An 18,684-nucleotide genomic window follows, 5' to 3' on the forward strand; every position below is an offset into this window, starting at 1 on the left:
AAAAGCAGAGGAGTATAGGAGGTCTAATATTTGAGGAACAGGAATTCCAGAAAGAGAAATACTAAAAATAGATGGGAAGAAATTGCCAAAGAAATACTAAAAATGTCCAGGAACTAAAAGAAATGAATCTCCAAATTAAAAAGACCCAATGAGTGGCGTCTGGGTGGCTCAGTTGGTTAAGCATCCGCCTTTGGCTCAGGTCATGATCTCAGGGTCCCAGGATTGAGCCCAATGTCCTCTTGGGGCTCCATGCTCAGCAGCTTCTCCCTTTTCCTCTGCCCCCACCCTCCGCCTGTATGCACTCTTTCAAATAAATAAATCTTTAGAGACCTAATGAACATGCAGTGATGAAAATAAAAAAATGGAGGAAGAAGGGAATGAAGACAGGCAGTATCCCCTCATATTAGAAGATCCATATTTCACTATTATGAAATTTCAGAACCACAGGCATGAAAAAATATCTTCAAAGTTTCCAGAAAGACCAAAAATTAATTAATTAATTAATTTATTTATTTATTTATTTTATGATAGTCACGCACAGAGAGAGAGGCAGAGACATAGGCAGAGGGAGAAGTAGGCTCCATGCTTACTTACTTATTTATTTATTTTTTTAAATTTATTTATTTATTTATTTATTTATTTATTTATTTATTTATTTATTTTATGATAGTCACGCACAGAGAGAGAGAGAGAGGCAGAGACATAGGCAGAGGGAGAAGCAGGCTCCATGCTTATTTATTTATTTATTTATTTTATGATAGTCACGCACAGAGAGAGAGAGAGAGGCAGAGACATAGGCAGAGGGAGAAGCAGGCTCCATGCACTGGGAGCCCGATGTGGGATCCGATCCCGGGTCTCCAGGATCGCGCCCTGGGCCAAAGGCAGGCGCCAAACCGCTGCGCCACCCAGGGATCCCCCAAGATCAAAAATTTAAAAACACAAAACAAGGTAGTCAATCATGCAAATGAACAGATTTCAGAATGGTAATACACTTACAGTAACCATGGAAGTTAAAGGACAACAAAGCCACACTTTAAATATTCTCAATTACTAATATATAATTCTATACCAGTCCATCATTTACATAAATATATTTTTATAGATATGAGATCTAAAATCTATGTCCTACCTGAAGGAACGTACTGTAAGAAAGGCCCCAAAAAACAAAAGTATAGACCACTAAAAAAAGGATATGGAGATCAGAACATGGATTCCACAGGAAAAAGGAACTCCCAGCATTAGTGAAGTCCCACAGTAACAGTTATGAAAGGCTACAAGAAGAGTGCCTTCAATGACAGGGGGGAAAAAAAAATCAATCTAAGATTAGAGGTTTTTAAATATATTGAAAGAAGCTTCAGTGTTCTACTGATAAATTCTGAGATGAATTAGTGACAAGTACTTAGATAACAAAGCAATCAAACCGAGAGTCAATGATTAATTCTAGGAAAAAGATGTAAGGAAAAAAAGTTATATTATGGTACAAGGTATATGAGGTTCATCTATGAATATTGGCATTATTGCAGCAGTAGATCTAGTTTAAACCAAAATGGTCCTGTAATCATTTTGAGAGGACAGAGCAGATTAAGTGTTAGGGGATGGGTAGGTCAAAGTAGAGTCAAGAGATAATACCTAAAATGCAGGAAATTTACAAGACTAAGCATGTTATTTACAAATAATTACATGAAGAATCCATTTAAAAAAAAAAGTTGAAAGTAGCTACCTCTAAGGAATGGGAATCTATAGCAAATAGAGAACAACCTCTAAGGAATGGGAATCTATAGCAAATAGAGAACAAGGAAGAAGACTTCTATTTTTGTTATATGAGGCTTATGGCACTATGACTTTTTAACCTAGGTACATTGTTTTTTTTAACTAAAATTTATTAAAAGTTAACCAGGTTTGAGGATTGATAAAGATTTGAATATTGCAAATATTTTAAGCTTATATGTAGAAAAAAGATTAGAAAAGTTATTCACCGAAATATCAAATGTGGTTCTTTTAATTATGTGGAAATAACTTGATGATTGAAAATTTCCAGTTTTCCCAAATTTTCTTTAATGAACACATATTACTTTTTTGTAATAAGAAAACAAATATTTCAAAAAGGATAAAGTCCTACACTCTGGAGGGTGCACCTTCTTCATTAGAGATTCTCAGATACCCTTCAAATACTCTAAGCAACTGAAATCCATAGGCCTAGTTATTGAGGTACTCACATTTATGACAGATTCTATATAAAAATTGTATTTCTTAATAAGAGTTATAAGCCCATAATTAAGTCCTAATAAAGCTCTGTGGTGAAAATCGGCTTTTAGTAAACCCATGGATGCTCTGAATAAATAAATGTGATTTTAAGAAAATTCACTGTGGTTTCCAATGGGTTTTAATTTTTCAAAAAGAAAAACTGCAGCTTGTTGTAACTCAAATTGTTTAAATGCTCAAAACTGCATGGAAGAAATAACTCAACTATGTTTTCAAATTTAGTAATACTGTTGCTAATTACCTAAAAATAATATTGTTGCTAATAACCTATTGTTGCAACTACCTGAAAAGAAATATAAATAAAAATGAGTAAAATTTAAAAATCTCTACTCATAATGCCATACTTCAAATCAGTTTTCTAAAACAAGAACTTTTACAACCACGTTTTCACAATTTCCTTTTCCATCTGTGACATTCTTACTGACAATAAAAATTTTAATCTTGAAAATTGTGCTTTTCTTAAGATGAATTAAATTATGGGTAGTTGGACAGTAAAGTATTAAGATTATCAGGTATATATTATAACAGTGATGATCTTAAAGTCAGAATAATTTAACAAAATTGTATGGCTTCTATATACATAATTTATTCCCAAGTTAATAATGATTTTTTTTCTTATTTATCAAAGGCCTGTGATCTATAGGAAAAAGAAAAGTACAGGGGAAAGAATAGGTAAATCTGACTCCTTTTTAAAATAAAAGGAAACATTTTCTTTAAAGACTGAAAGCATATACAACAATCCCTCCTTATCTTTTATTGAAGACATTCTATTACACATTATTTTTCATTTGTACTTTCTGGCACCTGTGATAATTCTGACTCCAGGAAACCTAAGTGAGCCAATGAAAAGTGCAATTAGTTCTGAGAGATGCATTCCTCTCTCTGCCAGAGAATCAGTGAGGGAAGGGTACTAGGAACTTAAGAGAATCGACATAACTGCTTGGGCGTATATATTATTGATACTAGCTTTATTTTGCACTTTGTGGTATTTTAATAAATTCCATTTAAATTTTTACAGTTTTCCTTAGATGTCTTTGATCTTGCTCCCCTACTCCAGAATTCCCAAGTGTGCTCTTTACACAACCTGACATGCAGTCTCTTGGAGTGGGGTCCTGAAACCTGCCTAATAAATATGCTCTCTGAGTTTGAGAATCTCTGCCCAGCTTGAAAGTCCTTTAGTTCTAAAATGTAAATTTTCACGCCACAGACTATTAAAAACGTATACAAGTTATTCTGTGATTCTGTACTTCAAATTTACATCCAGGTCAGTTGAAGAGAATCAGAAAGAAAAGAAGAGGCAAGAATTTATTTGATTATTACATACAGCCACTTTTGCCTTACACAGAAGCATCCTTATTTTCTCAGTAGTTATTTTCCTTAAAATAGCAGAGATTCTACTTCAGGAATCTTGGAAAACAGGAGTTTAAATATGTTGGCATAAAATCATACTCTAAATCCCCTTTTCCTGAATTCCTTTAAACTGTTGAGGGAATATTGGTAAAGTCATTGTGACTTGCTAAAACAGATCCTTCCAAGAACTGTTAGATCATGGCATTTCTTTCCAGTTTTCAAATAATTTTTTTTTCAGTTGAAATTTAATTTTTTGGTTTACTCTTATACTTTTGGGGAGGAGGTAAGCAATTTTTGGTAAACATACTTACATAGTAAGACCTTTTTGCAAATTGTTGAGGGCAGGGAGGGGAGAGAGCTTAATGATAATCACTGTCTTGTTCCTTTGTTTAGAGCAGAATGAACTGACCCACACACACATAAAAAGATCATTTAATATAGGTATACAAATACAAAATTGCAAAATCACAAAACCGCAGTTGGCAAAGCATTTTAACCATTAAAAGAATCTATATTTGTTCTTCCTTTGAAAAGAAACATATTTGCCAAGAATGAAGACAGTCAACAGACAACGGGATGTTAAAGGCAAGAAACCACTGAAGAATAAATAAAACAGATTGGTGTCACAAGGAAAGCATAAAATGGTGTGTTAGTGTTCCTGATCTGGAAGAAAAGGTAGCCCAAAAGGTGGCCCACTTGCTCCCCAAGGCTGGCTGAGCACTTACATCCCATCAGCATCAGGCAACCAGAAACAAGCTATGCCACTTGTCTGCTTTCAGTTCCTCAAAGGTGACAGGCTTTTCCATGCACCCTGGCCCTTCTGTCTAGTTGACACTTTTCTCCAATATTTTTTCATCTTTGTGCTGCTGTTCAAGCTTCAGGTCTTAGCTTTCTTTAGTCCACAGATAAATTACATCTCCCCTCCCCTTACTTATTACCTCCCCAAGCACCTTATCATCTCCCTCCACAGAACTTATAACACTCTATGGTTATAGGTATGGATTTTACGTATATGAATATTATAGTAGTATATCCTATGTATATATGTATATTACACTTAAAAAGATAAAAGTCCCTCTTTCCCTGGTAGGGTGGAAATCCCTCAAGAACACAGACTATATCTGTTTTACACAAGGTCTTGGACACTGCCTGGTACAAAAGTAGGAACCCTTAGTGGAATAAAGTGTATCTAGAGACCCTTCCTACAAGTTACACTAAACCACAGAACCTTAACATGACACAGTGGAGGTTCACTACTGACCAGTAAAGACCACTGAAAGGCAGGAAAATGGAAACAAGCGGTAGTGAACTATCTTGGGGCTGCAGTGGGGATGGCACTATAGCTCAGTTCTCAGGCCAGTAACCTGCCAGACTTCCTTTGGATTCCAGAGAGCTGCTTGACTGTTTTTCTTTCTACTGACACTAACTCTTACCTTGAGTAGTTTTCTCTTTTCCTTTAGGAGAACTGAATGCAAATTTATAGTTTCCAGCATTCACATCTCTTGAGTAGCAGACCCCTCTCCAAGTTGCGAAGGGCTGACCTATGTAGGTAGTAGGATGTCATGGAAATGCTGGTGTAAGACTTCTGAAACTAGGTCATAGAAGCACTGGGACATTCACCTGGAGCTTTATCTTTGCTCTGGGGATCCAGGGAATATCCTGTGAGGACACTCCAGCTGTCCTGTGAAAGGGCCACATGGTGAAGCAACTGAGTTCTCCTGCCAATGGCTTGTACTAACATGAGTGAGCCACCCTGGAAAAGGAACCTCCAGCTCCAGTTAAGCCTCCACATGACTGTATCAGTTCAACTAACTTAGTTTCCAAATTCTAACCTACAGAAATTATGTTGAGATAATAAATGTTTATTGTTGTTTTAAGCTGCTAAACTGAGGGGTAATTTGTTATTCAACAATACATGACAAAATAATCTCTCATCACTTAAGTTCCTGTGGAAAATTTTTATATTAGAAAATTTTCTAGAAACTTTTATCATTTATAGAAAGGGAAACAAGAAAATAAAGAAAAAATAACCCTACAACTCCCCTTTTCCTTCCTGTTAGATCCCATGAAGAAAACAAAGCAAATGGAAGACTTTTTGAAAACATTTAAAGATGATAAAATAAGATTCATTCTTTTTTTTTTTTTTTTCTTGTATAAAACCGAAGGCAGAATTTTCTGAAAGGAATGAAAAGATGAGATTGAAGAGGAAGAGATGGCAGAGGCTGAAATGCTGTCCTAAACATGAGGGATGGAAAAAAGGGGAAAGTTCAGAGACTGGCTGCTTGTTTTGTCAAAACTTTGCTTTTAGCAGATTTTAATGAGGTCCCACCCAGAGAAAATGTGCAAGGATCAGAGTGCGAAGAGGAAGATATATAATATGATATCTTAGAAGGCAGTTAAGTCTGTACTAGTAAGAAAAGAAAAATCTTTATGTAGCGGCACTTGGGTGTCACAGCCATTTACATAAGTGTATGATGGCAGTATGCAAAAGTACCAGTCTTATTTCTTTTTCCATGTAGAGAAGAAATCTCAATTTTTTCTTTTATTTTTTTCTCTTTTAAGTCCTTGCCACAATAAATGTGGAACATAAAATACTCCAATTAGAGCAGAGATTTGTTACAATAATTCCAAAAGGTGGTGCTGAGCACATATCCCCTCTTCCCATGGCCAAAGACAATTTTTCTAACAAAAGAGTTTGGAGTTCATCTGAGATTTTTTTTTAATTATTAAATTCCTCTGAGCCTTAGGCTGTTTCCATTTTCTTTTCAAAGTCTCCTTTCTAGGTTTCTCTCCAGTTGTACTATAACATAGACTTTAGAAAAAAGAAAACCCAAGATAATTTTCCAGCAGAGAATGGTTTTTCTTAGCATCTTTAAAAAGATCTTTTTAAGGACTAGGAGAAACACAACAATGGAAAACATTTCATTATTTACTGATAATAGTTAATGATGACTTTATCGTGCATTGGAATTTTTAAGTTTTCTTTCTAGATAAGCCAAAGAAACAGACGAAACTTCTTCATAATCATAAACTGCTGGATTCTATTATTAAACAGCAGATCCAAGACACATGCCGCTAGAACTGTCAGAGTAACAATGAAAGAGAACAAGACCCCAAGATACAGATACTCAAAAAATTAGATTAGGTTTTGTTTAGAAGCACCCTCCCCCTCTAAAAAATCCCAAAGTTTAATAGTCTTTATTAGTTTGTGAGAATTACCATTGCCACACACTGTTAACAATCACTAATCTCTTGAGCTTTACAAGCTCCTTAAAAATAAAGGAATTAGAAAGACAAGAAACTCCTTTATAAACAAAATCCAGAAACAGAACAAAATGTTTAGATATCTGATCAGTATTGCCAACTCAGCCTCAAGGCACCACCTTGCAGCCAACACTGAAGTTCTAGAGTTTTTGGCTAAATCCTGCAAGGGAATTCTTACTTATCTTTATAGAATTAAAAATATGGAAAGATTTCCAAGTAGTCCATAGTTTTGAGTCAATGAGCGAGAGAGAGATGCTGAGCCAGAACTAACCAGTTAAGCTGCTCCTGAATTCCTGACCCACAGAACTGTGTAAGGTTGTTTTAAGTTGCTAAATTTTGGGATAATTTATTACGCAACAATAGATAGCATAGGTCTCATCACTCAAGTGCTGTTTGGTAGATTTTCACCATGAATACAAAAGGCAATGAGATATATTGTACAAAGAAATGTAAAATAATTAGTAACATGTAATGTACAGACAAATGAAAACAAGTATCTTAATGAAATACCTTCAGATCAGTTAACAAATAAAACTAATACTGTAAGATGGGTGGGGCTGATTCTTTTTCCTAATTTGCCCCAACTCTTATAAAACCTCAGAGACGCTACTATAAAAGATCCCCTTTCAAAACCCTATGACAAAAAGTGACGAAAGGAAGTCAACTTGGGGCAATTATAAGTTGGAATCATGGCAAATTGTAAATTCATGTATTCTAAGGATTTTTTTTTTTTAAATTCTGTATCTGATTGCATTCTAGAAAAGTGACTATACTATATACTTAGATCCTTTGGCAAACTGCAAAATATCTCTAAACAGTGGCTTTTTCTTAGATAACAGGAGACATGGGTTTACATTTCTCTCTGCATAAATCAGCATAAATCTAAATAAGCTACAAAAGAAAAAGAACACTTTATAAAGATTTTTTTATCAACAAACATGATAGAATTTTATAGATGACACAGGTGCTACTTAGTGCTAATTTTCATATAAAAAATGGTGAGGTAAACACAATTTGGTGCATGATTTAAGAAATAAAAAGTCACCTACCCTTAAGAGGATCATGCTCTGCTCTCATAATATCAATAAGGGAATTTTCCAAAGAGTGCATATTCAAACTGTCATACATTCTACTTCGATCCTAGAAGAGAAAAAAAAAAAAAGACTCAATGTGATGTATGCAACTTTTTAAAAAATCGATGATAAATATACCATTCTAAACCTTTTTACATAAAATATGACATCTGATTAATATAGTATTACTAACTGGCTGCATCCTAAGATTTACCAGTAACTAAGGATCTCATGAGCTACAGTATCTCTTGTACTGGAGAAGACATTTAATATATTCATCTCTAAAATCATATTGAAAGTAATCTTACTTCACTGGCAGCATTAATATAGTAAAATTATTTCTATTGTTACCATTCTCAACTTATAAAGATTTCTGAAATGTTATACACATAGAAAGCATTTTTAGTTGTTAAATTTAACTTCTAAACTTTTCTCATGTATCTAGGAAGATACTGGCACTTGAAAAATAAATATTTGGGGGGAAAGGAATTAATCCCATAATGGCACCATACTTTAAATATCTATCAAACAGTGTACATTATTTGACTTAATCAGAATTTGCAATATTAAACACAAACATATAGTAAATCTCAAAAGCATGAACTACTAACATCAGAACCAAGACTAACACCTAGAATATTTATATTCAGATCTTGCTCTCTGAAGTTCTCACATACTGGTCTCCTCATTTCTAAATTCTCTTTCCCTCCACACCCTGCAAAGGCGGCAGGGGTGGAGGAAAGATCAGAATAGAAAGTATTCTCATCTCAACAAGTTTCCTACCTCATCAAGTCCCAGAACAAAGCCTTTTTTTATAGCTGGAAGTCTTGTTTGCTAAGTGTTAAATCTGTCAACTTGCTTACTAGAAGGAATTTGATTAATGTCTATGAATTTATACCATTATTCTGCCCAACACACCCTCACCATACTTGAACAAATAGACATGGGGAACTACCACAGCAAGCTCTTGGCCCATGCCCCCTAAATCACCAAAATGTCAGTGATGACCCCCACCCATTTAAATGTGCATAGGTTTTTGTACAAGTGTATGTACATGAAGGAGAGGCAGGGAAGGCTGTTTCTAACTTTCAAAAAATGATTAATAAAGAAAAAGAAAATGGAAGAATCAGAAAAGTAGGGCAAAGAAGTCTCTACAGAAATCAGAATTAGGGACTTTTTAACCTGAGTCCGTGAACTTCAAGGAGCATGAAATCTCTGAGATTATATACAATATTCTATACATCTGTGTACACATAATTCTTTCCTGAAGAAAAGGATTTCATCAGTTTTTCAAAGGAGTCCACAATCCAGAGATGATTCAGAGCCAGTCTTTTAGAAAGCTAAAGAAAAAAGTAAGAAGCTTTCCTGGAAATATGCTGATTTATTTACTCCACTTGATGTTTAAATTAGGGTTGTGAGCTTTTAAAGCGAGGGGGCCAGAATCAGTATTGTAGACTAAACAAATTGCTGTTGAGGAATGTAGAAGTGTGCAAAGTAATATTAACTGGTAGGATGCTGGACCAGCTGTTCTCACTCCAGCTTTATCACCAGACAGCTATACTGGTACTCCTTATCTTTACTTTATTTGACTTCATTAACAATGACTTTGGTAGGAGAGGCACAATCACTGAACTAGAATAGTAGTTCTCACACTTGGGCATGCTTCAAAGTCACTGGAAGGACTGTCAAATGCACAGATTACTGGGACCCAGAATGCTGGCACTGCTCAGAGTCAATTTTCAACAGGCTTAGGGTGGCCCCTGAGAATATGCGTTTATAGTAAGCTCCCAGGTGATACTTAGACTGCTAGTCCAGAGACCATACTTAAGTGCCGAGCTGCTTAATCTTGAGTAAGTTAGGGATCCCTGGGTGGCTCAGTAGTTTAGCGCCTGCCTTTGGCCCAGGGCGTGATCCTGGAGTTCCAGGATCAAGTCCCGCATCTGGCTCCCTGCATGGAGTCTGCTTCTCCCTCTGCCTCTGCCTCTCTCTGTCTCTCATTGATAAATACATAAAATCTTTAAAAAAAAAATCTTGTTAACCAAACATCTTTAGGTTCTGTTCTATCTTCTAGAAAAGAAAATTCAGACTACACAGTGCCTAAAGTCCACTTTAAAAATAGGAGAAATAGGGATGCCTGGGTGGTTCAGTGGTTAAGCGTCTGCCTTCAGCTCAGAGCATGATCCTGGAGTCCAGGGATCGAGTACCACATCGGGCTCCCTGCATGGAGCGTGCTTCTCCCTCTGCCTATGTCTCTGCCTCTCTGTCTCTCATGAATAAGTAAAATTAAAAAAAAAAATAATAGAGGTAAAAGACTCAAAGAACTATATAATAAATGAAATAAAACTGGAATAGAGAAAAGCATGGCCCTTGGGCAAAAATGACATACAATTTTAGTAATCTATCCAAATATTTCCATCTTCTGTGCTTCCACTATACTTTGTTCATAACCAATTTGTTGATTTTCCTGCCTTACTCATTAGACTAAGTTCATTAGGGGTAGGGACCTTCTAATTATGGAATATAGCTATCTCTCAAATGTTTGTTGAATGAAAAGTACTTTATCCCTACTACAAAAACTCTGTGAATTGAAGTTGAGCTCTGTGAGGGTAAAGACTGTTCAGTCTTACAATCCTCTATGGAATAGTATTCAGATGTTAACTGACAAAACTAAGATGTATTAAAAACATATTTAAAAATAGAACTTAAAAATGGAAACTAAGTAAAAAAAAAAAAACCCTCAGAAGATAAGCTACCATATAGATTCTAAGATATATTATAAATACTTTATATTCTATTTACCTTAAATTCTTGCAAAGAAAATGTGTTATGGTTTAGGGATATCTTAATCTCTATGAGTAATCCTAAGTTATCTAATGGTTTTTGAACAGAATCAGACTATGACCCATCACAGTGGACCTATGAACTTAATTAATGATGACTATTACTGCCACCCAAATATTTCTCTCCATTCAAGGTTTATGATCCTGCTTTAGAGCAAAATTTAAAGTAAAATTAATGAAGTAATTCCATAGACACTGTCAATGGGCCATGGGCAATATTTAAGGTAAGAAGGGAAATACATAAGCAAGTTATTCAATAATTATCAGTGGCCACTAGGTAATCAACTGACAGTGTTTATTCAAAAAAGCTGATAGTTTTAGCTTTCTTACTGAAATAGTGCAATGATCACTAATAAGGCCCCTTATTTTCCTTTCAAGTCTCTCATCATAAAATAAACTCCTCCTTTAGTAAAGAAAATAACAAAATTATTATAAAACTATTAACTAACTTATACTTGGGTAAGCATCAGCTGCATCCCACATGATTTTTAAAACACCAAACACAAAATAGCCTTGAGCAGGCAAAGATCACATGATATGTCAAAATCACTTTCTGGATTTAATGAAACCTATAGGCTCATGTTAAGAAAATACAGATAATCCCATTAAATAAAGTATGGAGGTTAGAATATAACTTCTTAAAAAAAAAACCCAACAAAACATAGAAACAGAAACAGATAGAAACATATCTGATTATGAAACAAATACTCATGCATTTTTTCTGAAATAAAGCTATTAGAAAAATCTGTGTTCATACAAACTACCACTGGTTTAAAAACTAAATGGAAATCCTGGAACTATTTTAAGGTAAGCAAACACATCAAAACCAAGTAGCATAGTACATATAGAAAACCATAGTAATGTAACTTACATTCATCACTACATGACTAATTTGATAAGTCAAGATGTTTCACAAAAATAAGAATCTCTATGAGGAGGGGCACCTGGGTCGCTCAATGGTTGGACATCCGCTTTTGGCTCAGGTAGTGATTCCGGGGTTCTGGAATGGAGTCCCACATCAGGCTCCCTCTGGAGAGCCTGTTTCTCCCTATGTCTCTGCCTCTCTCTTGTGTCTCTCATGAATAAATAAAAATCTTAAAAAAATAAAAAAATCTCTATGAGGAAAAGTTTACCCTAACCTACTTTAAATATGAAAATTACCTGGCAAGAGTCAACTTAAATGGGTTTTCAGAAACTGAGATCACAGATTCCCACAGCAATGAACAGGCAAAACTGAGGAAAATATTGTCGGCAAAGCTACAATCAGTATATTCCATTCTAATGTTTTATTATTTTCTTAAACTTAGACATTTGCCTTAAAGACTTATAGAAACAACATAGTCCCAGAAAGACTGAAAAATACAGAAAGCACAAAGTAATCCTAATCTTAAATAGGATAGCCTAAGAAATGCTGAAAAACAGACCAAGAATATTAAAATTATTACAACAAAAAGAACTTGAACTTAATTAAAAGGGACACTTCAATAGGATGCTATGTTTTTACTTTGATATATTCAAAACCCTGTCTCATTTCAAAAGAAGTGGTCAGGTAGAACATTTTCCTCTTGAAAATGAAGTATTCATCCAAAGAAAAGGGAGATGGATTATAGGAAAATCCTGTATTGTCAAATTTAAAGATATACCAGATGCTTTAACATACATTCTTCTAAGTAGGAAGATCAGCTTTTGTTGTATTTTTGTGTTTCGATTCCAATTTTCACTTAAAATAAAATAAACTTAAATTAGTATCATCCTCAATTCTAAGTGAATATGATTCTACATTCCTGATGCCCCCCTGCCACTGCACTGAGTTAGCAGAGGACATGATACTACTGTCTTACTGCACATGTTGTGCTCAGCCTCCTACTCTCTCGTATCGGTCTCTAGCTGTTCCACACAGATACTCCTTCTTCATCTGACTGCACTTTCACCTTCTCAAAGGCAAAGAATATACCAAAGGTAATATATCCCAAAGGTAATTAATACACTACCACATACATCAAAGAACATACATTTTTTCAACTTCTTTTACTAATCTGAACCTTGACAAAGTGCTATGACAGTGGCTTTGAAAAAAAATTTTATTTATTTTTTTTTATAGGCCCCAACTGACTAAAACTATACTAGTATCCACAAGGATTAAATGGAAAAGCAAGTAGAAAATGTGTAGTATAAGAATGCATCAAGTGCAGTTAAAGAACTGAATGCAGGATAAAAAAACTTAAAAAGAAAGCATGGGTTACCAAAGTACAAGAGAACCTAGTCTTTCTCATTTTCTGTACGTGCTAACGGTTTGTTGACTACAAGGTTCATCTTACTTAAGAATCACAGTTTAAGGAGTGCTTTATTAAATGAAAAATTAGACTTGGTCTGCCACTGTTTCTTGTGTAAAATGAATAAAGACACCAAATATATTTTTATGAGAGACCCACATATTATCATCTATTGTGTTGTCACATAACAGTCTGGATATTAAAGACTGGTAGAAAATAGCTTCAATTAATTCAAGGTAGTTTAGGTGACATGCTCAAGAACTTCCACAGGAACAAAAATCTAGAACTGAATATATTGATAATTCCAATCCCTTAGAGGACAGGCCAACATCCATAAGGCTTTACAGCTACATTACACTTTTAAAGGCATTACGTTACTTTGCTTACAGAGAACTGATGTTCTATACATAAACCTGTAAGTAATAATCTCAGCTACTAGTATGTTTACTTTCTGATTTAAAATATTCAAGTATTAATAAATATACTGTAATCTCAGTACCTAATTGAAAATTTAATTCTGAGGTAATTAGAATTCATACATATCTGAGTATGACTTCTTGCAAGGGTTAACTAGCTAACAGCATTTTAAAGAAAAATATTCTTAGCCTTAAGGAAATTAACACATATATCTAATATTCATTTTAAAGTCAGAAATGTATATAAAACTTTACCTTTGTTTTTAAAAAGTTTTAAATTTGAAGCTTTTCCATAAGAAAATACTTAAAGGAAATGCCCAGCAACCTTAAAAACTTTATATGCAACTGAATAAAACCAATCTACAAAACTATTTCTATCCTATTTGTTGAATGTGAAACTCATGTCTAGTTTTTGGTATACATAAGGCATCAAGTATCTGGGTATAAGAATTAAGACTCCAGCTCTAGAATTTAGTATATTTTAGATGCCTAATCAATTTGAAACTAAAAGAAATAAAAAGTTAAATGTTTTAAAATAATGTATTTGTTAACTGAGATTAATTAGTATCAAAATGCTGGATGTGATGAAAAAAAATCAGAATGAAAATACTGCCCCAGATATTTAAGTGCAAAATTTTTCAATAATTTTAATTTTGCTAAACAGTAAGGAACTACCCAATGGTGTAAGATACCAATTGAAGTTTGTAGTTGTTGCTGTATTTTTAAGAACCTCAACTTCAAATACCTCAACCTTTTATGGAAAGATAGAAACACAGAACAAATTATGTATAATATGTACCCTTAGGGGCCTCAAAAGAGAGAAACACATTGCTTTTTAAGACCAGTTGGGAGGTCATACACTACACCTTGACTGCCTCAATCCAATTCCCCTTCTCCCCAATAAACCAAGACACTTGTATTCTAAAAATAATGAGAGTGTGTGTGTGTGGCGGCGCGGGGGGGGGGGGGGGGGGTGGGGGGGGCAGATGGTGCACAGGGAGGAAGAGAAATGGCCAAAATAGATCAGAGAAAACGTAAGAGCTGGCTAAAAAGGCTTTTCATGATCTAGTTCAAGGTTCTCCTTTTATAGATAAGAAAACTATGATCCAAAAATATGAAAGCCCATAGACTGTCACCTCTGATGTTACAAGGACTGAGAAAGAGGAAGATGGAAGATGGTTCAGGTTCCCTTCTTTTAGTTCACTTCACACTCTTTTTCTTCACCACTCCAACTTCATCACATCACACCTCTGGCTCAAGGATCCACAGGGAATGCCAATATCTCAGCAGTTTACCAAAAAAAAAAGTTATCTTTAAGCACCTAAATCCTTTTACATAAAATCAATTTACCTAAAATCCTAGGTTATAAAACAGGTAAGAACAGAGTGGATTTGACTGAAATCTAAGCAGGAGTGCTGAGGCCCTCATCTTCCAGCAACCTAAAGGCCCTCCTGTAGAGCCCCGCTTACAAACTTCCCTTTCATTATCACCTCTATCTACTCTCTAGCACTAGACAAACTGAAATAATTTCAATAACCTCATATGCCCCACCCCCATGGTCCCTTTATGCCAGCTCATCTGTCTTCTTTCTTCTCCATAGTTAATATCCCTTATACATATCCTCTGCTTCTTCTTACATAGGCTCTTCAAATAATTGTCCTTTCCTCTCTAAAAACATGTCCCTTGCCACCTTCAAAATGATTGTAATTTTCCTCTTCTACCATCTCCTAGGCATTTATATATTCAATTTGAACAACATGGAAGTGCTACCATAAAAATGTCACTAATATGGACTAACCGAGCCAGAGTGAAGTGAATAGAAATAGATGGACAGCTAACTTAAATTATTAACAAAACAATAAATTACACATTACGTGAGGTAACTATTTTATTTCTAAGTGGTAGGACTATTTTGGTAAATAGGTAGGACTTGTCTAAAATAAATGCTAATGATAGATTATTGAAGTTACTGCTAACGCTGCAGATTCAAAAGCTATTTGCAAACATTATTAATCTATTATACAGTCCTTACTTGTAAAATCATCTCATGTTGATAAATTAACTAAGGAAGAGCCTTGGCTAAGGATAACATAGCTCCATTCAGTGGGCTCCCACAATGTCAAGTCTATGCTCATTCAAGCTGCGGCTCTGTAGTAAAGAATCCTCATGAAGGACTGAGTTTTCTACTTGTCCTGTAATAATGCTCATCACCGGGTACCCAGTATGAATTCAAATTTAGTCTGCAGGAAAAGAGATAGCATTTTGTAACCACAAAGGGCTTGAAGGTAATTTAAGACTGATTTCTAGCTTTTCGATTTAGGGTTTTTCTACAGGAAACATTATTTGGAAGAAGATAGTATATAAGAACAGTGACAAATTTTAGAATAAAGAAATACTATATATGAATTTTTTTTTAAAAGGTAAAAAAATTGCAGCTAGGGCTTCTTTAGAAATACGTCTCAAGACAAATGTAGATTTGTAAATGTAGATTTTTTTGTTCATGACAAAAATTCACTAAAAAATTCTGTAGAACACTGATGAAAATTTTGTAAAATTGAATGTTAAGTAAACACATGGTTTTGTCCCCAACTGAAAGTAATTCAGAAAGATAAAATCTGTTCAGTTTGACTGATGTCTAAAGTCAGGTGCTCTTGGGTATATAATTCCTTTTTCCAAAAACAAATTGTTTTGGAAATATAATTAAGAATTACTTATAAATTTGAAAATGAAGCATTTCATATTAAATAAGTGACATTTTAAAAATAAATTGCTTTAATGTTCTTTGACATATGCTTTAAAAAAGTATTAATTGGAAAGTAAATAATAAATCTTACTCATAATACAAACACTAAACTCCTAGTCAAAATCCTGAAAAGTATACACTGTGCAGCCTACCTGGTCTATTCTGGATGTTCCGGCTGCAGTGCACCAACTATCTTGGAGTGAATCTGAGCCCCAAGCTGGTAACTGCAAACTAGATCTCACCTTCAATAGCATAGAAGTTTTCATCAGAAATAAGCAGTTCTCTTCCCCACACCCACCCACAAAAAAAAAAAAAAAAAAAAAGAAAGAAAAGAAAAAAAAAAACAAAAACAATCAAAGTTCCTTCTAACTTGTATCTTTCGTCCTCTTAAAGGCCTTAGGGGGGAAAAGTTTTCATTTTAAATGGCTATAAAGATCTTTATTACCCTATAATAACAGTAAAGCATTAAAAGGTCTGAAAAATATCTAATCATCATAACTATTAGGCCACACTTAGGAAAAAATAGTCATTGGACCAGTGAGGACAAATTTTAATTTGATGCAAAAAGCCCTAACATTATTTTGCCATAATTACAGCTGTACTAACTATATCCTAATATATATATATATATATACAGCTGATCAAAGGCAAATCTATGCACAATTACTTAACATTTTAGTTTACCTATATCGGAGAAGAAATTTATTTTGGTGGCCTACTAAAGATGAACAAATTCAGGCATTCTTGAGCTGCCAATTAAAAAGCTTCATGCATTTAAGAAATACAGCAGGTTTTTCTATATCTTATGAAGCTTCTTTCCTACTGTGTGTCTCAAGAATTTTTAAGTCTCAATTTTCTATATACATATGTATTTTATCCTTTGGCAATTAAATTATAGGCTTAAAAATTAGAGCTTTCTTATTATGTTTTAATCTGTTAATTTTACCATACTAGTATTACTACCACCACCCAATTTCCTATTTTGAAAGATAAACATTAAAAATAAGACCATTTACATACCATTCTTACCTGTAAGGGTAAGAGTGTATTACTATTGTTGTCTGTTCTGAACACATTATCTTCGATCCAAGATTTTGGAGTCAGTGATGGAGTTGAGCGAGTAAATTTCGGTGGTGCTATGACATTACCAGAAAACGGTTTCTTCAATGGAGATATCTGATTCATAGTTCCTGGAATTCCCATGTTTCCAGTTCTACGATGATCTCTGCCATGCACTGCTCCCCACGACATACTTCCAGTGCCCCAGCCACTGCTCTGATGGTTGCTCCAAGGAGATTGTTTCAGAAGAGGCTGAGAAAAACACATCTGTTTAAATTACAGGCATTTAAAGAGTTTATAATTCAAACTCAAATTTACACCTGAGCTAAAAATATAATCTTAAAAAAATCTCTAAAGGCAACAGAATATATCTTAACAGGTTACGAATAGTAATAGGTTTGAGATCTTGCTATATGAAAACATTCATTTAATGCTAGATGGGTTTTCATCCTCTTGTCCATTTTAAATGATAATGACTCAAGCAGATATTTCATAACAATTATTAAAATAAAACCACGCAGTTACTTTTCTTTCCCTTCAAAATTATATAATAACCAGAAAAAAATAAACACTTTAAAATTGAAATTAACTTTGAAGATCCTCAAAGATAATAACCTACACTGTGATCTTAAAACAACCATATTCTGTTAGGCTTACAACTAAAAACATGGTCTTTAATTAATAAAGATAGGAATAATGATAGGCGAGTTCCAAAACAAACTGCACTAATGCAACAGTGGATAATGGTAACCTTTGGTGGTGGTCTCTTGCGTGAACTAAAAACACCTTTCAGTATAGTGACAGTACAGAAAAAAAGCCTTCTTTGTTTATTTAACTTTTTAAGATGTTTTATTCCAATTTTAATGTAGTTTCATTTAAAGTGTTTTTGTTTTTCTTTCACTTAATTATCCATGAACAGTTAAGCAATTATCTGCTGTTACCCATAGGTGGATCCACTGAGATATACCAAAGATAAACAACTATATGCCTTGATCATTCATTCTAGCAGAGATCTCAATAATACAAATCTCCATTCAGTTCATTCATTTTCAAAAGTAAATTATATTCCAAACTAGAACCTATAACCAAAAAAAAAAAAAAGGTAAGAATGTGCCAAGAGGCAGTAACTATAGTTTTTTTTGAAAAGTATTAATTGCTAGCAATTGTGTTGTCAATAAGCTTACACTAACAGTGAGCCAGAGGAAGTATGGACCATGCAGTTGTTCTAATAAGTTGGAAGAAGTATTCTTATCAGAAACCTCCTTCTTACAAGACAAAAACAAACAAAAAAACAACTGAATCTATAGTACCTATTTTAAAACATTCTTAAATTCCAACAAATTCATAAATATACATTGCCCCCTCCACACAGTTCCAAAGGCATAGCTCAGGGGCAGTGAACAA

At 34.2% G+C, this 18,684-nt stretch overlaps 1 protein-coding gene across 25 annotated transcripts in view; it reads right to left on the reverse strand.

The window, feature by feature from the left end:
- CPEB2 (cytoplasmic polyadenylation element binding protein 2) overlaps nucleotides 1-18,684 on the reverse strand; it is a 68,276-nt gene that overhangs the window by 45,857 nt on the left and 3,735 nt on the right. For 9 of the 25 annotated variants that reach the window (XM_077877515.1, XM_077877465.1, XM_077877456.1 and 6 more), the window contains exons 2-4: nucleotides 17,251-17,532; nucleotides 16,374-16,463; nucleotides 7,926-8,016 (exon numbers count right to left, since the gene is read on the reverse strand). In XM_077877515.1, coding sequence (XP_077733641.1) covers nucleotides 7,926-8,016; nucleotides 16,374-16,463; nucleotides 17,251-17,472 — 403 coding nt within the window. In that variant the 5' untranslated portion in view covers nucleotides 17,473-17,532. Of the gene's footprint in view, nucleotides 1-5,045; nucleotides 5,154-5,232; nucleotides 5,294-7,925; nucleotides 8,017-12,449; nucleotides 12,473-14,614; nucleotides 14,761-15,510; nucleotides 15,680-16,373; nucleotides 16,464-17,241; nucleotides 17,533-18,684 lie in introns of those variants that run through there. The other 16 variants (XM_077877566.1, XM_077877559.1, XM_077877522.1 and 13 more) reach the window with 9 other exon arrangements.

Source organism: Canis aureus, chromosome 2, assembly GCF_053574225.1.
Source record: "Canis aureus isolate CA01 chromosome 2, VMU_Caureus_v.1.0, whole genome shotgun sequence".
NCBI classification, from domain to species: Eukaryota; Metazoa; Chordata; class Mammalia; order Carnivora; family Canidae; genus Canis; species Canis aureus.